The sequence below is a fragment of the Entelurus aequoreus genome, linkage group LG07, assembly GCF_033978785.1.
Source record: "Entelurus aequoreus isolate RoL-2023_Sb linkage group LG07, RoL_Eaeq_v1.1, whole genome shotgun sequence".
Taxonomy (NCBI): domain Eukaryota; kingdom Metazoa; phylum Chordata; class Actinopteri; order Syngnathiformes; family Syngnathidae; genus Entelurus; species Entelurus aequoreus.
Window position 1 is genome coordinate 61,599,795 of NC_084737.1, and position 24,023 is coordinate 61,623,817.

The 24,023-nt window shown below is 39.9% G+C and overlaps 2 protein-coding genes across 4 annotated transcripts in view; one reads left to right on the forward strand and one right to left on the reverse strand.

The window, feature by feature from the left end:
* The window catches only part of LOC133654112 (carbonic anhydrase 6-like), a 44,038-nt gene extending 39,592 nt beyond the window's left edge, over positions 1–4,446 (forward strand). For all 3 annotated transcript variants that reach the window (XM_062054144.1, XM_062054142.1, XM_062054143.1), the window contains exons 9-11: positions 284–367; positions 477–512; positions 3,253–4,446. In XM_062054144.1, coding sequence (XP_061910128.1) covers positions 284–367; positions 477–512; positions 3,253–3,884 — 752 coding nt within the window. In that variant the 3' untranslated portion in view covers positions 3,885–4,446. The remainder of the gene's footprint in view (positions 1–283; positions 368–476; positions 513–3,252) is intronic.
* On the reverse strand, positions 3,844–23,184 carry LOC133654113 (solute carrier family 2, facilitated glucose transporter member 5-like). Its single transcript, XM_062054145.1, has 13 exons — positions 22,996–23,184; positions 20,382–20,449; positions 20,208–20,306; positions 17,980–18,140; positions 17,789–17,913; positions 16,434–16,586; positions 13,049–13,174; positions 12,800–12,987; positions 12,626–12,736; positions 12,208–12,309; positions 10,236–10,311; positions 10,045–10,172; positions 3,844–4,333 (listed from the first exon to the last, which is right to left on the reverse strand). The coding sequence occupies exons 2-13, from the start codon at positions 20,433–20,435 to the stop codon at positions 4,112–4,114; spliced, it is 1,545 nt and encodes a 514-aa protein (XP_061910129.1). The 5' UTR covers positions 20,436–20,449; positions 22,996–23,184; the 3' UTR covers positions 3,844–4,111.
* Positions 23,185–24,023: the final 839 nt, after the last annotated feature.

The window sequence follows — 24,023 nt, forward strand, 5'->3', positions numbered from 1 at the left end:
AAACAGAGCTTTTTTGTATTGTATTCAATGGGGTACCAATACTTCCGTCAACAGTTTACGTGACGCGCATACGTCATCATATCTAGACGTTTTCAACCGGAAGTGTGGCGGGAAATTTAAAATTGCACTTTATAAGTTAACCCGGCCGTATTGGCATGTGTTGCAATGTTAAGATTTCATCATTGATGTATAAACTATCAGACTGCGTGGTGGGTAGTAGTGGGTTTCAGTAGGCCTTTAAGAGCAAGACAAACCATTACTGTTCACCTTTTTGTTTCGCCAGCATTCTGTCGACAAGACGAAATAGAATCCAAGCTGCTTAAAATCGAGGGACTGATAACGTCTCTTGGAAAAAGCGTGTACTCAGGTGAGGTGGTATGCCAACACACACTAAGTCATACTTGGCTGAATGCAAATGCTAGTGTTCCTATTTACTCAAGAGTGTTGATCTACTCTTACCTACTTGTATGCCTTAGGAGGTAGACTACAAGACTCACGGCCAAGCAAACATGGTGAGCTTTTCTATTTTCCAGTTCGCATTCAAGCAAACAAAGTGACTTTTAATTCATGTTCAGCATTGTGCAACAGTCTTGAGCAATTTTGCAAATAAACATTAACGTAATCATTAGTTTCTTCTAGTTTGTATTATTTCCTATCCAGCGCTCCAATTTACTAACACTAGTTTGGCCTGAGCGCCGGCCCCCATACCTGTCCCTGATTGGCATTCAGTACACACCTGTCCCTGGTTGCCAATCAGGGTGTTTCTTTTGCTCTGCGCTTCCACGTGTTTGCTCTTTGTGCACTTCCCAGCAGCACCTCTTTGTTTTTTTTGTGTTACATGCGTTTTTCCTGATAAAAAGGGTTTCTTTCATGCACTTGTCTGCCGTATTTGCATCCCAGACATACACCAGAACGTAATGGAGAATCCCTTCAACTAGCAAAAAGTCCAGCTGCCTTGGTTTAACTGTTGCGGATTACCATAAAATATCAAATTTAGGGAAATTTGCTATTTTAAAAGCATGGGTGCTTCCATTTTGCAGCCAATCTTGTGCATTGATTGTACTGTATTGGGTGTAAGTATCTGATATCTTACCAAGCATTGTTCTATCACTATCCTTGATTCTATCACTAACATGGTGGTAACTTCTGTCCATGCTTGTCTACAGCAGAGTGGAAACTTTTTACAGCTCTTTGACAGAGTGGTATCTTCTGTCAATGCACGTCAATGACAGTGTAGTGACACACATCTTTGACAGGGTGGTAACTTCTGTCAGTGCTCGTCTACGACAGTGCGGTAACTTCTATCGACATATCTATTTGACAAAGTTGTATATTCTGTCAATGTACCCCTATGACAGTATAGTGACACACCTCTTGGACAGGATGGTAACTTCTGTTAATGCTCGCATACGACATATTGGCAACTTCTGTCAATTAACTTCTACCACAGGGTGGTAACTTCGACACATCTCTTCGACAGAGTGGCATCTTCTGTCAATGCATCTATGACAGTATAATGACACCCCTCTTTCACAGGGTGGTAACTTCTGTCAATGTTCACATATAAGAGAGTGGTATCTTCTGTCAATGCACCTCTATGACAGTATAGTGACACACCTCTTTGACAGGTTGGTACATTCTGGCAATGCAGCTCTATGACAGTATAGTGACACACCTCTTTGACAGGTTGGTACATTCTGGCAATGCAGCTCTATGACATTTTGTAAAAATTAAAATCAGGATATTTACAAAAAAATATTTCTTCAAAGATACAACAACCAACTCTGAGTCTTTTGTCAAAGCAGCATAAACAAAGGCTGAGTAGCGGATAAGCCTTTTAAATCTGTATTTGAAAATACACTATATTGCCAAAAGTATTTGGCCACCCATCCAAATGATGAGTCAGGTGTCCTAATCACTTGGCCCGGGTGGCCCCACAGGTGTATAAAATCAAGCACTTAGGCATGGAGACTGTTTCTACAAAGATTTGTGAAAGAATGGGCCGCTCTCAGGAGCTCAGTGATTTCCAGTGTGGAACTGTCATAGGATGCCACCTGAGCAACAAATCCAGTCGTGAAGTTTCCTCGCTCCTAAATATTACAATGTCAACTGTGCGCTTTATTATAAGAACATGGAAGAGTTTGTGAACAACAGCAACTCAGCCACCAAGTGGTAGGCCACGTAAACTGACAGAGAGGGGTCAGCGGATGCTGAAGCGCATAGTGCAAAGACTTTCTGCACAGTCAGTTGCTACAGAGCTCCAAACTTCATGTGACCTTCCAATTAGCCCACGTACAGTACGCAGAGAGCTTCATGGAATGGGTTTCCATGGCCAATCAGCTGCATCTAAGCCATACATCACCAAGTCCAATGCAAAGCGTCGGATGCAGTGGTGTAAAGCACGTCGCCACTGGACTCTAGAGCAGTGGAGACGCCTTCTCTGGGGTGAAGAATCACGCTTTTTCATCTGGCAATCTGATGGACGAGTCTGGGTTTGGAGGTTGCCAGGAGAACGCTACATTTCGGACTGCATTGTGCCGAGTGTGAAATTTGGTGGAGGAGGAATTATGGTGTGGGGTTGTTTTTCAGGAGTTGGGCTTGGCCCCTTAGTTCCATTGATAGGAACTTTTGGACAATTCCATGCTCTCAACATTGTGGGAACAGTTTGGAGCGGGCCCCTTCCTCTTCCAACATGAGTGTGCACCAGTGCACAAAGCAAAGTCCATAAAAACATGGATGACAGAGTCTGATGTAGATTAACTTGACTGGCCTGCACATAGTCCTGACCTGAACCGGATAGAACACCTTTGAGATGAATTAGAACGGAGACTGAGAGCCAGGCCTTCTCGACCAACATCAGTGTGTGACCTCACCAATGCGCTTTTGGAAAAATGGTGGAAAATTCCTATAAACACACTCCGCAACCTTGTGGACAGCCTTCCCGGGAGAGTAGAAGCTGTAATAGCTGCAAAAGGTGGACCGACATCATATTGAACCCTTAGGTTAGGAATGGGATGGCACTTCAAGTTCATATGTGAGTCAAAGGCAGGAGGCCAAATACTTGTGGCAATATAGTTGTATTTGTAAAATGAGGGGAGAATGTGTTCTATTTAGGCAGACGTTTTTTTTGTATCACTTATTGTTATTATTGTTCAGGGTTGCAGGGAGTTGGTCAGCAGTCATTCACAGGGCAAGAGGATGCATTACCTAACTGATAATCAACCGTCACTTATGACTCTTTGTCTCCCTCAGAACCTCAAGCTTTGTTCCCTCTCGTGCTAAACTTCCAGCGGGAGAATCCTGGCAGTTATGCAAAAGCCCACCTGGGCCGTCCCATGAAGCTGGACTCCTTCACCGTCTGCATGCACGTGTTGCCTGAAGGGGAGGGTGCGCACACGGTCATCTCCTACTCCAGCAACAGCATCCACAATGAGCTGTTGATCTCCATCAGCGAGGACCGAGACAGCAAGGAGGTGGGCCTCTGGATCGGCAACGAGTTCGTCAACTTGCCGTTCAACTTCCAGTCCCAAAGCTGGGCCAACTACTGCATCACGTGGTCGTCCCTCACAGGGGGTGCGGAGCTGTGGATCAACGGCATGGTGGGGGAGCGACGCTACTTAAAAAACGGCTACAACATTAGCCCTGGCGGGGTGTTTGTCTTGGGAAACGACCAGGACAGCCTGCTGGGTATTTCCAACACGGATGCCTTCGTGGGGAAGATGACGGATGTGAATGTGTGGGACTATACCCTCAGCACGGCAAACATTCGGAACCAGATGTCATGTGAGAGGAACGTCACCACGCAGGGAAATGTGTTTAGCTGGGGGACCACCAAGCTTAGCCTTTATGGGGGGGTGCAGCTAGACAGTCAGTACAGATGCTGAAATATACATGAAATGCCTTAAAACATGCATGGCAATATAATGGGACAGGGTCAGTCAATATTTAATGTAGGCTTCAGCAATATACGAATAAAGCAAGTAATGCATCGACAAAAACATGTGGATTATTTTGGATAATGCTGCAAAAAAACATTGCGCAAAGGTTCATTGAAAATAAAATTAGAAGCACATGCAAACCCCCCAAAGTGAAGACTTCCTTTATTTTCCCCTCAAAAAGCTGTGAGCTTCCATGCATCCTGCAGGCTCTCTTTGCTGTCTTTCATGTTGCCATCATCTCCCAGCTTGAGCCCCACTTTGTTCCTCTTTGCAAACATCTGGGAGACCTCCAGGAAGGTCTTGTTCTTGGTTTCGGGCAGCACCAGCCAGATGTAAATCAGTGCTTGCAGACAAACGCAGGAAAAAATGATGAAGCTGTAAGGCCCCAGGCCTCTCTATTTGGGGGAGACAAAACCCGATCAGTTGTCAGTCAGAATACTTCCTATGCCAGCCTTGTACAGCTCTTTTACTTTGCCTGCTGTGTGCTGCACACACCTGTTTTCCCTTTGTACACATCTTTTTTTACCTTATTTTCCCTAATAAAAGGGCTTCTTCTTCTGCATCCGAACACTGTTCAACTACTGTATTTTTCGGACTATAAGTCAGTTTTTTTTCATAGTTTGGCCGGGGGTGCGACTTATACTCAGGAGCGACTTATGTGTGAAATTATTAACACATTACCGTAAAATATCAAATAATATTATTTAGCTCATTCACGTAAGAGACTAGACGTATAAGATTTCATGGGATTTAGCGATTAGGAGTGACAGATTGTTTGGTAAACGTATAGCATGTTCTATATGTTATAGTTATTTGAATGACTCTTACCATAATGTTACGTTAACATACCAGGCACGTTCTCAGTTGGTTATTTATGCGTCATATAACATACACTTATTCAGCCTGTTGTTCACTATTCTTTATTTATTTTAAATTGCCTTTCAAATGTCTATTCTTGGTGTTGGGTTTTATCAAATACATTTCCCCAAAAAATGCGACTTATACTCCAGTGCGACTTATATATGTTTTTTCCCTTCTTTATTATGCATTTTCGGCCGGTGCGACTTATACTCCGGAGCGACTTATACTCCGAAAAATACGGTAAATGCTTTTTGTATGTTGTTATTCATATACAAAACAATAAAATGGGACGGCGTGGCTCGGATAGTAGAGCAACCATGCCAGCAACTTGAGGTTTCCAGGTTCAATTCCAGCTTCTGCCATTCTAGTCATGGCCATTGTGTCTTCGGCAAGACCCTCCACCCACCTTGTTCCCTGTGGCAACTAAACTGGTTCATGACTGTGCAGGACTCCCTTGAAAAATAAATATTTAATCTCAATGGGACTAAAGGTGAAACATTTTTTTGAGGTTTATCACTGGGGTAGTAACTCACCATGCAGTAAAGAAAAACGATTTATAACAGAACTAGGGCTGCAACAACTAATCGATTAAATCGATTAAAATCGATTATAAAAATAGTTGGCGATTAATTTAGTCATCGATTCGTTGGATCTATGCACATGCGCAAAGGCTACTTTTATTATTATTTTTATTTAATTATTTATTTTTATTTTTATAAACCTTTATTTATAAACTGCAACATTTACAAACAGCTGAGAAACAACAATCAAAATAAGTATGGTGCCAGTATGCTGTTTTTTCCCCAATAAAATACTGGAAAGGATAGAAATGTAGTTTGTCTCTTTTATCCGATTATTAATCGATTAATCGAAGTAATAATCGACAGATTAATCGATAATCAAATTAGTTGTTAGTTGCAGCCCTAAACAGAACCATGGAAATTTTGGGTAAAATATTATAACATATGTAACTACAAATGCGCTCAGAGGCCCTATCTCCCAAGAGTAAAGAGTCATTAAAAAAAAAAAATAATAATAATAATAATTATAATAATACATTTAAAAAAATGATTGTGACTTCAGCTCACATCCCAAAAAATCTGATCATTTTGCTGACATTTTCATCAAAATATACCTATAACTTTTTCAGCTATGTTGCTAACAGACAGACAGAAAAACAATAAATAACTAGGTAAATAACTGGGTAATTGATCGACAGATAAATAAAATTGCAATGTCTGTACATGTTTGCTTCGTTCGTCTGCAGACTGCAACAGGGTTCACTCCTGAAATAAACTGAATGAACCCTCTTGTCAGTCATCAACCATCTTTGTCTCTGCAGGCTGTTAGCATACACGCACAGAAGTTGAGGATCATAACGTAAACGTTAGTAGAAAGAATCGGCATTAGCATCAAGATCCAATCAGTTGTTCTTTATCCCACTTTGTGGACTTCCTGAACTAACACATTTCTTAAAGTCCCATTTAAAACCTTTCATTTTTGGTTGATTTTAGCGGCGCCAGAGGACCATGAATTGATTACGTGGACCCCGACTTAAACAAGTTGAAAAACTTATTCGGATGTTACCATTTACTGGTCAATTGTACGGAATATGTACTGAAATGTGCAATCTACTAATAAAAGTTTCAATCAATCAATCAATCAAAAGAACAACGCAGTAGTGTTTTACCTAAAGGAAGAACACATTTACCATGAGGACAAGCGCATAGCGTCGTAAATGGTCAGAAACTACTGTCACGTACATACGAATTCAGTATGACTTATCTTTCCACATTAGGAACCTACATATTTTACTCAAACTTTATACTGCCGGTTTGCAGTCATCGCATTGTTTTTTTCTTTATACAGTACTTGTGAGTTTGTTGCGTGGCTGGTCGTGTCAGCGTGGAACTATCAAGCTGGTGGCTATTTAGTTGAGCGGGAATGCAGCTGAGATAGGATCCAGCACCACCCACGACCCAAAAAAGGGACAAGCGGTAGAAAATGGATGGATGGACGAACGGAGCCGAGGCAGCATCGGGTCGAATTTCCCTCCCCGACTGTGAGCTCACACCAGCGAGTGAAAGCCAGGGCCAATGTTGATCCATGACTGTCCTTGTTACCAGCTAGCCTCCCTTTTTCTTATTTTTGTCTCCTCGGGCAAAACTTTTCATTTCTTTGGTTGTTTTGCAGCTTCTACCATGACAGCAATATAATGCTGCGTTCCATTTACCTGGGAAGTGGGAAGTCCTAGCTGGGAACGGCGTCACAGCCGAGTTCAGTTACGATGTCAGAAATCAAGATGGCCACATCCACGAAAGCTATTTTTGAGCTTGCCTTGTCTTAATACAAACAACTTACGGAAAAATATGCACTCTTCCTGCAACCTTCACACACGGTGGATGAAGGGAAAACCCAGATGCCATTGCTAGCGATGTACAGCGTATATACCACATGAAATAAATGTAGTTTACGCTACTGTGACTTTTCCATTTATAAAACGTAGAACAATACATTGTTTATAGCTGATTTACTGCGACAAAAACTAATCAGAAGCGCTAATAACGGATATTATAGAAGTGGACTTGTCTTGCTGAAATAAGCAGGGGCGTCCATGATAACGTTGCTTGGATGGCAACAAAAGTTGCTCCAAAACCTGAATGAACATTTCAGCATTATTGGCGCCTTCACAGATGTGTAAGTTACCCATGCTTTGGGCACTAATACACCCCCATACCATCACAGCTGCTGGCTTTTGAACTTTGCGCCTATAACAGTCCGGATGGTTAATTTCCTCTTTTGTCCGGAGGACAGGACGTCCACAGTTTCCAAAAAAATGTTGAAATGTGAGCTCGTCAGACCACAGAACACTTTTCCACTTTGCATCAGTCCATCTTAGATGAGCTCGGCAAAGCCGGCGGCGTTTCTGGGTGTTGTTGATAAATGCCTTTTGCATTGCATTGTAGAGTTTTAACTTGCACTTACAGATGTAGCGACGATAGAAGTGGACATCATTGTTTACATACAGAGCAGCCAACTTTAAAACGAACACGGGGGTGGTGAGAATGCTCACTTTCCGAGGCGGAAATCCGACTTCGAAGGGCGTTCCAGTTTAAATTCCGACGAAGAACTCGGAAATTCCGACGTCCCAGTACAAATAGAAGGCATCGCATTGACTTTCGTCTTATTAACGAATGGCGAAAGTGCGAGTGACGTATGCCGTAAAGCAGGGGTGTCCAAACTTTTTCCACTGAGGGCCGCACACTGAAAAATCAAAGCAAGCGGGGGCCATTTTGATATTTTTTATTTTAAAAACCAATACAATAAATGTATAAAAAAAATATACATTTAGGCCGCCACTCAGGCTTGATCTCGGTGAACCCAAAGAGTTTTGGTCAAAAAAATATAAGAAAATGTGTCATTTAGTATTATTACTATTATTATTATTCAAAGTTTAAATTTCTAGTTCAACATTAGGTCTATCTGTCAAAAAAACGTTTTTAAACATTTAAGTTGTATGCCCTTTTTGTCAAAGAAAACCCAGGTTTTTTATGGAAAAAAACCCACCAAATATGCAGTATTTTCCCCTAATTAAATTCTAAAGTAGAATATTTGAGATTATAAAATAATTGTAGCCTTAAAGATGTCAATAACTCATAACAACATTGAAATTTTTTGAGCAATGACACGCGCAAAAAAAAATCCCACTAAAATGATTGGGGATCCAAAAGGGTCCTACTCATTCAAGTGTTAAAAAATAAATTATACTTTTTTTTATTACTGATTACTTTTAGCACAATAATCTTGAGATCAGCTTCAGATCTGTCCGTCAATTCTAAGTTTTATTGTTGTTTATATTTTTTGTTTGTTCGTTTTAGGCCCTTCTTTTAAAAAACAACGGCTCAGTTTTTTATATGGCAACATTTTCCCCAAAGAATATCTCAAAGTGGAATATTTAATGTGACGTAATTGGAGCCTTGAATAGGTCAATAATTCATAATGACGTTGATTTTGATTAAATATTATTGTTTAAAGAAAGAAACAGCCTACATGACAGCTTTGCGTTATTAAAGTAAACATTGCAACATTTTCTTGTTACTTTTCACCTGTTTGCTCTTTTATACCACGTTTGTTTGGGTTTTTTTATCGTATTTTTAGAATGTGTCGTGGGGCCGTTAAAAAATGACCTGCGGGCCACAAATGGCCCCCGGGCCACACTTTGGACACCCCTGCCGTAAAGCAAGTCAGCACATTTGTAGTTTTTTGTGTGGCAGCCGGCAGGGTTCCTGCCACCCTCCTCAGAGTTACAAAGTGCCAGTGAGAGTAACACAGACCCCCTCAGGCCATGGCACAGGTGTCATTAAACGAGTTGTATCATCCCAAAAGTTATGAAAATCTACTTAGTGCTGCTTTAACTAAATCTCTAGCTAACTAACTGACAAACAAACCCTAACAATAACATTACTACCTTGCAGGGGTCACAAACTGAAACACCCGGTGCACACATATCCTCCTAAAAAAAACCACATATATTTTAATTTAAACAATAATATTAAAAAAATAATATATTGATAAAAAGATACACAAATAAAAATATTAAAGCATTTAAAAAAATTGCAATCAATAACAAAATCACATTATTTGCACCCTTGTGAACTGTAAAGATATATATTTAAGAGCCTGAAAACAATAGATTTATTTTCTATATACAGTCAAGCCCTGGTGAATATTTGAATGAAAAATTAGTTAAAAGCATTTTTTCTAAATGTGTTGAATATGTTTGCTACAAAAAAAGCAGCAAAACCTGTTTTAGAATTAAAAATACGGCGTTAAACTAATACTAACAGGAATATTAGCATATGTATAAATATCAATATGATATAATAATGTTAATCGCATTAATAGTTATATTATATTAGTATCATTTTAATATTTATATAAGTTACTAAACATTATATTCACCATTTTCATTGTTTTTCACTTTAAAATGATCTTTTAGCTTGATCTTTTAACACAAACAATCTGGTTGACCGTATGTATTTGATTGTAGACTAACACAAACAATCAGGTTGACCGTATGTATTTGATTGTAGACTACAATCAAATACATACGGTCAACCTGATACTGTACACTACAATTTGTAGTGTACAGTATCAACAATGAATGGATAATGTAGATTGAGACCCGACTCGAGAGGAAGGAAAGCAGAGGAGCCCCAAGGATGTGAGGTGTGTTGAAACTGACCTCCATGAAGGGGAAGAGCAGACCGACAGCGATGTTGGAGAGCCAGTGGACAGAACCTGCCACCATGAAGGCAGCGGGTCTGGCTGACTGGCGGAACATCTCGGTGGTCAAAACGTACGGGATAGAACCTGTGGAGGAATGGTCAAGACGTATGACGTCATATTGAATTATGTGACTATTTCCAAACTCACTAGGTCCAATGGCGTGTCCCATGATGTAGATGACGACGGACGCGACGCTGACATAAGACATCCATGTCACACTCCCCTGCAAACACACACCAACAATGAGGTAATGCCTTCTCCTAATGTAAAAGGTATCTTCAATTGTGTCACTGAACTACATATGTACCGTCTTCTACAGTATTTTTGGCCCTACTGATATATTAAGACATGGGTTCTTCACCTTTTCGACCTCGGGGCCCAACTTTTCTACGACAGAGGGGCCCGTGGCCCCACTCAAATATTAACACTGAATTAGTAATCTTACTCTTGATTTTAATCATATTTGATAATTATTTTTCTAACCTACTTACAGTTTACAAACTTGTCAAATGATATGAAAGCATGTGTTGATCACAAAGATTATGAATAAGCTTTAGGTCAGTCCGATGACAAGAATAAATCAAAATACTGCAAAAGAATTTAAAAAAAATGTACATACAATTACGCAGCCAAAATAAATTATAACTAAATAATAATATACGAAAGTGTTTAACTAAACTGTCAATTAAATTAAAGTGCAAATGAAAACAGAGCTTTACCACTTTAGTCATCATTTTTGTGCTTAAGAAACTTCTCTATGACTTTGGCTGCAGACTTCCTCTGTTTGTTTGAGATTGTCATTACTGCCACAAGTGGTGGAAAAGTGTATTACAACTGAGTGCTAATGTGGCCCATCGAGAGGAGCCAGATGAGGCATCGAGTCAGGATGCCGCCAGGATGCCTCCAGGGAGGTGTTTAGGGCATGTCCGGTCAGTAGGAGGCCACGGGGAAGACCCAGGACTCGTTGAGGAGACTATGTCTCCCAGCTTGCGCCTCGAGATCCCCCAAGAGGAGCCGGACGAAGGTAAGTCTGGGCTCCCCTGCTTAGGCTGCTGCCCCCGCGCCCCAACCTCGGATAAGCGGAAGAAGACGAACGGATGAGTAATTATTGAATTTAATAAAAATCCAGAGTAAAATTATTAGTTTAGTATTAATATTTGATTGGGCCCAGAGACCTCTGTAGTGGAAAAGTTGGTCCCTGAGGTCAAAAAGGTAAAGAACCTCTGGTGTAATTCAAATGACATTTTATCGCAAACTTATTTCTCTCCCCTTCCTGCTCCATCACTGACAGGAATATAATGACACATTTCCCCACTTGGCTACACACTGCTTCCCGTGGCACACAACATTAGTCCTTGATTAGTGAAGCAAGGGAACTGGGTTTGAATCCCAATTGGAGTTGATTTAGGAAGGATTATATTTTTATGTTTTGATTCTGTTAAAATTGTTATTTTGCACTCAACATTTTATTTTACATTACTTGTTTAGACCCCGAAGGGAATAAGCGGTAGAAAATGGATGGATGGATGGATGGATGTTTAGAACAGAATATACACCAAATTAAAATCATGTTTGATTAAAAAAAAAATTGTTCTACTTACATAAAAAAAGTGTAAAAAAAAATGTAATAGGGAAGGAGGGGCCTCCAAAAAAGATCAGGCCCTTTTTGGTCTAAATTGAACCAATTGAGATATTTGAATTTTCACTTAGCAGTTCTAAAGTCCGCCCTGAGATCGGTAGGTTGTGAGTTCAAACCCCGGCCGAGTCCTACCAAAGACTATAAAAATGGGACCCATTACCTCCTTGCTTGACACTCAGCATCAAGGGTTGGAATTGGGGGTTAAATCACCAAAAATGATTCCCGGGCGCGGCACCGCTGCTGCCCACTGCTCCCCTCACCTCCAAGGGGGTGGTCAAGGGGATGGGTCAAATGCAGAGGGCAAATTTCACCACATCTAGTGTGTGTGTGACAATCAGTGGTACTTTAACTTTAACTTAACTTAAAGTCATTGGGATAACCACGGAGAGCTACTGTAAAACAAACCATAGGAGGCTCTAAGACTGGCCACAAGAGGGCAGTAGAGTGACACACTGTGGGAGCTTTCCACTGCCATCATACCTGGAAGTGGAGGGCAATGGTGAGCATCAGACAGGAGCCACAGCAGATCCCAAATCCACAGAGGAGGAGGATACGTCTCCCTAAGGCCTCCACGATGAACACCTGGAGTGGCCAAATCCAAATGAATGTCTTTGTTACAGAAGGGAAGGGATTCATATGGCCCCATTCCTGAGTGGATCTCACTTGAGAGGAAGGTGGGGGGTTAATCATTTTGCAATGCAGTCTGCTGAAAATGATGGAAAGCACCACTCTACATAGCAACTGAGGCTGTGGTCAAAGTTGGAATTACCACAAAACACTGTAATGTTGTCGAGCGGCTAAAGTAGATAGTGCACCCCCCCAATTGGTAACGTTTGAGGTGTCAGGTAAAATGAATCCCCTTCCTACTGTATGCCACTCAACCTACGAGGGTACCTACAGCTGCGATGGTCATGATGACGTTAACAGCCCCGGTTCCAACTGTGACGTATTGGAGGTGATTTTGTGCGACCCCCGCGTTGCTGTAAATGCTGTCTGCGTAGTAGTAGATCTACAGAAGTGGGAACAATAGACTCAATAATGAGTAGCAGTGTAACATTGGTGCGGGCCTCACCGCGTTGACCCCTGACAGCTGCTGACCCATGTTCATTACGACGACGGAGACCAGCTGCCAGCGAAGGGAGCGCTTGGACAGCAAGGAAAGCACGGAAAAGCGACCCTCCGCCTTCTCCGACCGGTCCTCCAGACGCATCTCCGACAGCTCCTCCGCCACGTCGGCCCAACCGCGCAGGCGCTGTAGCGCTAAAGGCAGGCGGAGCCTAAGGCAGTGTAATCTCGCACAAACTCGACATTTGTAAATCACCTTTCTTTGCCGTGGTTTTGTCGCCCCTTTGGATGAGCGTGTACCTGGGGCTCTCTGGGAAGAAGGGCAGCAGCAGGAGCTCAATCAGGGCAGGAATACCAGTGAGACCCAGCATGAGGGTCCAGCCTGAACACACACGGCACCAAGATTAAGATCTGTCATGACTCACTTTCCACCATTTCCCATAATTTAAAAATTCAACGACACATCAAATGTAATTATCTGTTTGTATTGAAAATACAGTGAAACCTCAACATAAGGTGTGTTTTGAGATAAGAGCTAATTGTTACGCTTTATGTTGCAAGCATTTATCGGCCGATAATATCGGCAGGCCGATATTATCGGCCGATAAAGGCTTTAAAATGTAATATCGTAAATTATCGGTATCTGTTTTTTTATTATTGGTATCTGGGTTTTTTTTTGTTTTTTGTTTTTTTTAATTAAATCAACATTAAAAACACAAGATACACTTACAATTAGTGCACCAACCCAAAAAACCTCCCTCCCCCATTTACACTCATTCACACAAAAGGGTTGTTTCTTTCTGTTATTAATATTCTGGTTCCTACATTATATATCAATATATATCAATACAGTCTGCAAGGGATACAGTCCGTAAGCACACATTAATTAATTGTGCGTGCTGCTGGTCCACTAATAGTACTAACATTTAACAGTTAATTTGACTCATTTTCATTAATTACTAGTTTCTATGTAACTGTTTTTATATTGTTTTACTTTCTTTTTTATTCAAGAAAATGTTTTTAATTTATTTATCTTATTTTATTTTATTAATTTTTTAAAAAAAGGACCTTATCTTCACCATACCAGGTTGTCCAAATTAGGCATAATAATGTGTTAATTCCACGACTGTGTATATCGGTATCGGTTGATATCGGTATCGGTTGATATCGGTATCGGTAATTAAAGAGTTGGACAATATCGGAATATCGGATATGGGCAAAAAGCCATTATCAGACATCCCTAGTTGCAAGTATTTGAGTTACAAGCATCCCTGCCATTAGCGGGTGTAGCAAATCTGCCGAAACATCTGGTCTTACTCGCTAGCACTAACTTACAGCTAGAGATGGACTTAACTTTGTTTTCCAAGAAAGTGAGTGTGAAGGACAGTGCTGAGAAGAAAGAGTGGATGATATTCATAGAATTGAAGAAAGAATGCTACATACAATGCTTCAACCTGCATTATATTGAAGCAGAATGAGTTAATGAGAGCAGCTAAAGGCATTAGAATTATTCATCAACAGCGTACATCTATCCATGAAAATATGGAGAAGCTGATGATGGTGCGTTTGAGGGAGAAGCAGCTCACAGGAGATACTCTCTGAGGTAAATACTTAACATTGTCATCATATTACTTCATAAAAGTACTGCACTGGTTTGCAGTACCAAAGTTATTGAATGGAATTGCATGATATATACTAGGGGTGTGGGAAAAAATCGATTTGAACTCGAATCGCGATTCTCACGTTGTGTGATTCAGAATCGATTCTCATTTTTAAAAAATCGATTTCAAATAAAAAAATTTTAAAAAATGTATTATTATTTTTTTTAAATTAATCAATCCAACAAAACAATACACAGCAATAGCATAACAATGCAATCCAATTCCAAAACCAAACCCAACCCAGCAACACTCAGAACTGCTTGTCTTTCTGGATCTTCTGCTACATTGGAAAACATGAGGGCTGGCCCGTGGCATAATCACTCTATGCTGCAAGCACTACGGGGCCCACATGATCATGGTCTGGACTTTTGTAAAGTTTTGAAGATGTTTTTATTTAATTTAAAACTGTCAGTTATAAAACATGACGTCATAAATGTCGTAAAATACATTTTGCAGGCAACGGTCAATAAAATGGTTCCTTATGGAAGTTGCAAACCCGGCATAGAACACTTACATTTTTGATTCAAAATAGACGTCATAACGCCATCAAAGCTCACACTTATGTATTTGCTCACAGCAGCAACATATGAGAACCAGGAAGAGGTAATAGAAGAAAGGTAAACATATAATAAATCTATTTGTGGCAGCATCGGACAAAGTTATTTTTAAGTTTAGTTTTTATATCTCATAGCACATAATTGTGGTGCGTTCAAGGAATCTTGAATAAAGTTAGAAACAGTCACTATTTTTAAAGACAGACCTGTAGTAGACACACAAATGTTAATTTTATAATCATTATAATAGTGACAAGCGGTAGAAAATGGATGGATGGATGGATATAATAATAATATTGTATTATGACTTTGAAGTAAAAGGAAACTTAATATATTTATAATCATATTTAAGTAAATAATGATTGTATGATTATTAAAACTCAAGGTGGGGAGTCCACTGATTATAATAAATAAACAATATTTAAGACAAAAACGGGGCCACAAAAATAAATCTTGTTTAGGGCCACAAAAAGCCTAGGGAAACATCCTACAGTATATACTGACAGCGTCCGAACTTGAAGCATAACATTGGAAAGTAAACAACAAACATGGCTGACTATCTTGAAGAGCGTTTTATTTGAGTTTGAGTTTATTTTGAACATGCATGCATACAACATAATACATCACAATTTCCAGTTTCTCTATTCAACATGTTCGAAAAGGAGTAGGAAGAAGCAGAGCTTATTTAATCCTAACCCTTTTCCTTTACATAGCAGTTGCTAAAACTTTTGTTCACTTCCTGTATATACATTATACTCCATAACTAATAACAATAAAAAAAAAATAATAATAATTAGTGAAGTAAGTTATATTTCATATGGTGAGATGAGTGAGATTATCTAGGAAATGAATGGATTGATGAGATAAATTCAGAAGGTTTAGCATGGTTCTTCTTCTTTGTACTTTGTAAACACTTTAAGTTTGAAGAGTTTCTTGAAGTGGATTATATTAGTACATTGTTTGATTTCTTTGCTTAATCCATTCCATAATTTAATTCCACATACTGACATACTGAAGGTTTTAAGTGTTGTACGTCCATACAAATGTTTTAAATTACATTTTTCTCTAAGATAATATTTCTGCTCTTTTGTTGAGAAGAATTGTTGTATATTCTTGGGTAGCAGATAATAGTTTGCTTTGTGTATAATTTTAGCTTTTTGCAAATTCACTATGTCGTGGAGTTTCAGTATTTTTGATTCAATGAATAAAGGGTTTGTATGTTCTCTATATCCAACATTATGTATTATTCTAACTGATCTTTTTTGTAACACCGTTATTTAGTTTTACATTAATTTTGACTTGTGGAAAACTAGTGCCTATACTTAATAATTTGTTAGGATCAATTTACCAAATTACTTGATGGAGACTGCATAAAATAGGGATCACATTGAACAATGTAGTATAACTTATGTATATTTGTGTCTACCTGTGCTGTTGCCGAGTATGTTCCTGATGCCCAACACTTGGGCACTGAGGATGCCAATGGTGATGAAGAGCTGTGGTACGATGCAAATGGCTCCTCTCAGGTTTTTGGGTGAGAGTTCGCCCAGATACATGGGCACCACATTGGATGAAAGACCTGAAGGAAAGGCCCATAAACAGCATCAGTAAAGTATTCACTTTTTCCAAAGTTTGTTATGTTACAGTCTTATTCTAAAATGGTATAAAATCATATTTGTCCTCAAAATTCGACACACAATACCCCATAATGACAATGTGAAAAGCTTTTTTTTTTCTAATTTTGCAAATTTATCACTCTTTGCAGCACCTCTCGAGCTCCATCAGGTTGGATGGGAAGTGTTGGTTTTCATCCGGGATGTCTCTGTACATTGCTGCATTCACCTTAGTCTAGTCAGTGAGGTGACCAAGAACCCGATGATCATCTGTCAGAGCTCCAGCATTCCTCTGTGGAGAAAGGAGAACCTTCTAGAAGACAACCATCTCTGCAGAAATCCACCAATCAGGCCATTATGGTAGAGTGGCCAGATGGAAGCCAGTTATTGCCCGAATGTGGGATCAGATCCAAGAATGTTGTTGTGGTTTGTGCAGCCCTTTGAGACATTTGTGATTAAGGGCCGTATAAATAATCTTTGCTAGATTGATTGAGTAAAAAGTTTGCCAAAATGCACCTAAAAAGACTCATGAGAAACAAAATTATCTGGTCTGATGAGACAGAGATTGAACTCTTTGGCGTGAATGCCAGGCATCTTTTTGGAGGAAGTCAGGCACCGCTCATCACCAGGCCAATACCACATGTACAGTGAAGCATGATGGTGGCAGCATCATGCTGCGGGGATATTTTTCAGAGGCAGGAACTGGGAGACTATTCAGGATAGAGGGAAATATGAATGCAGGTACATACAGAAACATCCTGGATAAAAAACAACACTTCTCATCCACTCTGATGGAGCTTGCTACAAAGAGTAAAGGACGAATCTGCCTTTATATAGGTGTGCCAAGCTTGTGGTATCATATTCAAAGACTTGAGGCTGTAATTGCTGCAAAAAGTGCATCAACAAAGTACTGAGCAAATGCTGTAAATACTCATATACATGATTTGTATGTCTTTATTTTTAATACATTTGCAAATGTTTAAATTAAACCCTTTTCACATTGTCATTATGGGGTATTGTCTGTAGAATTTTGAGGGAAACAAATATTTAATTCCATTTTGAATAAGGCCGTAACATAACACAACAAGGAAAAAGGGAAGCTCTGTGAATACTTTCCGGATGCAGTGTATGAAGGATATGAACGAGTGATTCTTTGAATTGGTCAGACCTGCACAGACGCCCACTATGAATCTCGCCACTATGATGATCTCATAGGACTTTGCAAGCTGGCTGACTCCCATCATTATAGCAGGGACGATGGAGAAGATGTTGTTGAAGAGAAGGGTGCCCTTTCTGTCAGAATGTTAGGAAGTAGTGATCATTTCTACATGGTGGTTGTAATGTGCATCATTACTGTACCTCCCCAGCTTGTTGACCAGTGTAGCCACCAGGAGAGAACCGAAGAACCCTCCGAGCGGATACATGAACACAGACAGCGACCACAGCCGAGTCAGCAGATTGTTCTCCATGGGTGCTCCGTAACGCTCCAGGAAGGTGACATTGTAAAAGTTCTGCATGAACTGTAGAGCACAGGAATAACAATAACACAACTGCATGAGTGCAACAAGTGTGTGTGTGTGTGTGTGTGTGTGTGTGTGTGTGTGTGTGTGTGTGTGTGTGTGTGTGTGTGTGTGTGTGTGTGTGTGTGTGTGTGTGTGTGTGTGTGTGTTCTTGTATTCCTACCCATTTTGAGATATCAAACCTACTCAGCGGCCTGGTGGTTAGAGTGTCCGCCCCGAGATCGGTAGGTTGTGAGTGCAAACCCCGGCCGAGTCATACCAAAGACTATAAAAACGGGACCCATTACCTCCCTGATTGGCACTCAGCATCAAGGGTTGGAATTGGGGGTTAAATCACCAAAAATGATTCCCGGGCGCGGCCACCGCTGCTGCTCACTGCTCCCCTCACCTCCCAAGGGGTGAACAAGGGGATGGGTCAATAAAGAGGACATATTCACCACACCTAGTGTGTGTGTGACAATCCATCCATCCATCCATCCATTTTCTACCGCTTATTCCCTTCGGGGTCGCGGGGGGCGCTGGAGCCTATCTCAGCTACAATCATTGGTACTTTAACTTTAACAAGGAAAAGTACCTTCCATATGAGGACCAGTGAACAAATTAGGACCGAAATTATGGTCCCAATACGGAAAACCATTGCATCTAATAAAGAGCCAGATACTAGAGTCCGTGAACATTGCTCCAAAGTCAGGATTTTTTGGTTGATTTAATGTGCATACAAAAGTAAGCATTGTCAGGTGCAAAGGCAGCAATATATGATAAAACAAGTTAAAGAAGGACTTCCCTATTCATACCCCCCATAAAACACCAGGTGAACAGCTGATTTTACGACTTCCAGTGCTGACGTAAGACAACCCGTGTCCCGTATGTGACCATAGGATGAACACATACACTACGCCAGTGTTTTTCAACCACTGTGCCGCGGCACACTAGTGTGCCGTGAGATACAGTCTGGTGTGCCGTGGGAGATGATCTAATTTCACCTATTTGGGTTAAAAATATTTTTTTGCAAACCAGTAATTATAGTCTGCAAATGATGTGTTGTTGAGTGTCGGTGCTGTCTAGAGCTCGGCAGAGTAACCGTATAATACTCTTCCATATCAGTAGGTGGCAGCCGGTAGCTAACTGCTTTATAGATGTCAGAAACAGCGGGAGGCAGGGTGCAGGTAAAAAAGTGTGTAATGCTTTACCCAAAAATAAACAAAAGGTGAGTTCCCCTAAGAAAAGGCATTGAAGCTTAGGGATGGCTATGCAGAACCAAACTAAAACTGAACCGGCTACAAAGTAAACAAAAACAGAATGCTGGACGACAGCAAAGACTTACTGTGGAGCAGAGACGGTGTCCACAATGTACATCTGAACATGACAACAATGTTCCCAAAAAGAAGGATAAAAACAACTGAAATATTCTTGATTGCTAAAACAAAGTAGATGCGGGAAATATCGCTTTAAGGAAGACATGAAACTGCTACAGGAAAATACCAAAAAAAAGACAAAAAGACACCAAAATAAGAGCGCAAGACAAGAACTAAAGCACTACACACAGGAAAACAGCAAAAAACTGTAAATAAGTCACAGCGTGATGTGACAGGTCGTTACAATACACCTACTTTGAGACAAGAGCTATATTGATGCATGGTTGGTTATGCTTTAAACTCATATCCAACAATTGCAACAACAACTTTTTACTGTCAACTGAGTTTTGTTTTTTAATTTCTGCTGGTCGTGTGCCTCCGGATTTTTTCAATGCTAAATATGTGCCTTGGCTCAAAAAAGGTTGAAAAACACTGCACTACGCTTCTAAGACTATAGTGGCCATTAACAGTTAGCTTCTACAGCTGGGTTGCCCAAAGTGTGGCACAGGGGCCATCTGTGGTCCGTGACTCGTTGGTCATCGGCCTTAAGCACATTACAAAAAACAAAAAATAGAGATCTCTTTTGAAATCTATCAACATTAGGGTGGTCCTAAAGAGGTAGTCCTTTTTCAGAGGTCTCAAGAAGGTAACAAATACAAGAATGTGTGTGTGTGAGTGTGTGTGTGTGAGTGTGTGTGTGTGTAACACTTACTGGTGCTGGAGAGTTGATGACAGCCACGTTATATCCATACTGGAAGGACGACCCAAAGGCAGATATAAGTGTTGCCAGTGCTAAGACTGCTGTTAATCGCTACAAAGAAACATTAACAGTAATTATTGTAGAGCATTCATTGCAGTAACGTTTGGAATTGTGTGTGACACTCACTCCTTGCCTTTCAGCAGACCGAGCAGGCTTCCCCTGTTCCCCGGTGTCCGCCATGGCTGCTTTTGGGTCTTCAGCGACGGTAAATATCAGCACACTTCAAAAACACACCGCACCTATGCAAAACTAACCCCTTCTTTTTTGTTGTTGTTTTACCTATTTGGGGCACTTAATGAAAAACTAATATATTTTGTTATGATTTCCTTAAATATTCATTGGTCATGAGCTCACCAGACCACATGGTTGAAATGCAAAGGATTATAGGTACAACAACAACTAACATCTTCTTTTTTGTTTTTACCTATTGGAGCCCCTATTGAAATACTAATAAAAATATACTAATAAAAATATAAATTCTTCATAAGCTCACCAGACCACATGATTCACATGCAAAGCATTATGGGTACATCAACAACACCACAGTGTTTACCAGAGGTGGGACCAAGTCATTGCTTTGCAAGTCACAAGTAAGTCTCAAGTCTTTGCCCTCAAGTCTCGAGTCAAGTCCCGAGTCAAGACAGGCAAGTCCCGAGTCAAGTCCAAAGTCAAGACTGGAAAGTCTCAAGTCAAGTCACAAGTCCTGCATTTTGAGTTTCGAGTCCTTTCAAGTCCTTTTAACCACAGACTAATATTTTTACACAGATTGTGTATGCTTTTAAACCGCTGCATTTATTTATTAAAACAAGTGCATTTGAAATAGCAGGAAAAAAAATAGTACTGACATTGCAATTCATAATAGCACTATTAACCAGTCATTTTAATAGTTTAAACAATTTTAAACATTTAACTCATTCCTTTACAGAATAAACACATTTGCAAAAACAAGTGCAACTGTACTTATTTGTACAAAAGTGTTAACATTGTATTTCCATGGCATATTGCATTGTAACTAGTTCCACAGCAGTTTCTATTCTGTTCTTACCTTATCTCATTGATCTCATCTCATACTGTATGTGTGTTTATGTGTGCGTACACATGAAAAACATAACAAATACATGAACATAACAATGAACAGAGTTGTACTTTTTAGATGTCAGGGCCCTATGCAATATGTACACATATTCTTAATATAGTATACATTTTAACTGACCTTTATTTGACTATGTTTGTCTTTTTGTAGGTGGCTAAAATATGCGGTGCTGCTGACCGCCGTCTAACGTTATGTTATTGTGTGTGATACATTGACTAACGTAACATTATATGTAGGTACCTCATGCAACCCTGCTTAAAAAAAGTTGACAAAAAGTATGAATAAGGTGGCAAACTGCAGTGGACGCAACAGATTGCTGTGTTTGAAATGATGTTATAACCACAGACATCTTGTAAGTACACGCAGTATTGGTTGCTGTGACGCGAGCAAATTGCATCTTGAAGTGGTGATGAGGAGCCGGCGAGCAGCCTAAACTGACAGTTGACAGGTAGAAAACAAAGATGCCGGGCTGGTGTTCAGCGTTTTCCTGCTCAAATGAGCGGACTGTTGAAAATAGGAATCGGGGGATTACTTTTCACAAGTAAGATTTAACATTAATGTACTATTGGTTGTATTTTATGAAAATAACATTACCACAGAGTTGAGAAGGAGCAAAGATCTTCAATATTTGTATGTGAAAATCACAAATAAATCTTCTGGGGGAGGATGACGCCCCTACAGGGGTTTGTTTTACAAACTTTCAGCCCCACCTAAAACAAAATTCACCAGCCGCCACTGATTATGATGCATTCTCATTTTAGGCAAAATATAAGACAATACTTTCTTAACAGTATAATTGTAACCAGGAATAAGTCTTCAAGTAACAATATTCAAATACTAACATTGTTGGGTAAGATAGCATTTGGTTTTATTCTGAATCCAGTGAAACAGATTGGTGGTTTTAGCTGATATAAAGACTTTCAGGTGTTTATATATGTTTAAGTATTTGGCAGACGCTTTTATCCAAAGCGACATACATAAAAAATACATATATAACAATTACTGTAAACATGATAATTTAAGGGAAGAATGTAATACAAAGTATCAATACAAAGTGTCAAGACAGAATAAACTCTCTGCTGCTGCAGCAACAGAGATACAGTCTATAAGATATATAGATATCTAATGTATTCATACATTGTTTATGTAGGATATACGCATGTATATATAACGTAATCATATTGTTTCTTCAACTTAAAAATAGCCGACCGTTTTTTTCCCCCTTCTCTGGGTTTATATTCCCAGTTTTGATCTCGGACGTCTGGTCACTTATAGCATATAAGAATATTATAGTACTGTTAAGCAAACTATGAATAATAAAACATGTGTCCGTTATCATAGCTACACGTATGACAAAAAAGCGCGTGAAAATGAGTGGTATTCAGTGAGGTAAAATGAATTAAATGCGCTGACAGTTCATTGCTCCTGCCAAATGAATTGCACTGAGTGGAGCGGATCACCACTCCAAGATGGCGGCCCCGCGTCTCGTCTGCGCCAGTAGGCAGTAGCGCTCGATGCTGCGTCTACTTATAAGATGTCTATGGTTATGACGTTAGCAGTGAGTTTACAGCCTCACTCATTTAACTACACAGCAAATAAAAGTCATGTTACTTAGCCAATAAACGTTAGCTTACATTTAAAACTTACCCTTCTTTGTGCAACTTCAAATGTCGAACGAAGTTGGAAGTTGTTGCGTCTCCGTCTGTAATATTCGAACTGCGTGATTTGCATACGGCAATTCGTTTTTTGTAGACCAAGTCGTAGTTTTTATACCCGAACTAAACCAACTTTGGTATAAATCTCTCTCACTGGCGCGTTACTCCAAGTGCCCCTGACTCGAAGGGCCCCTGGCTGCAGCCCGCAGATCGAGGAGGGGCTTATTTTCCCTCAATGTGGGCGGGTCTCAACGTTGAGCCCGCGGGCTCCATCTGGTGGCGGAGATCCGGCAGCACACATTCTCAAACGTCAATAAAGCTACTTTTAACTTGTCAAATGTACTTTTTTTTACCATGAAAAAACAATAAAAAAAAATATATATATATACAAACCATAGTATGAAAAAAGGTTCATGTATTTGATAGACTTAGACATTCCTACTTTTAACTTGTCAAATGTATCTGCCATCTTTTTTGTAGTTGTATTCCTTTTTTATTATCTTCATTATTTTCTGTATTGATCCTACACTATTATTGTGTTTTTTTGTTACTTCTGATATGGCCTTGCCACGGTTTATTTGCTTATTTATTTATTTATTTTTTGTGTCTTTTTATTTTGTATTGTTTTACATCTGATCAACTTCTGTGACTTTCCTTTTCTTTTTTAAGTGTGAACGGTGGAGAGGTCCTCGAGAGGTGATCTTGGGATCACTTCCTGAGGAAACTTGATGCCGAGGAATGTTCATCCACTATGGTCTGGATAGCCTGTAGCTGATCCTGAGCCAGAGCGGGATGGATGGATATCCCTGGCTGCAGCCCGCAGATCGAGGAGGGGCTTATTTTCCCTCAATGTGGGCGGGTCTCAACGTTGAGCCCGCGGGCTCCATCTGGTGGCGGAGATCCGGCAGCACACATTCTCAAACGTCAATAAAGCTACTTTTAACTTGTCAAATGTATTTTTTTTACCATGAAAAATCAATAAAAAATATATATATATATATAAACCATAGTATGAAAAAA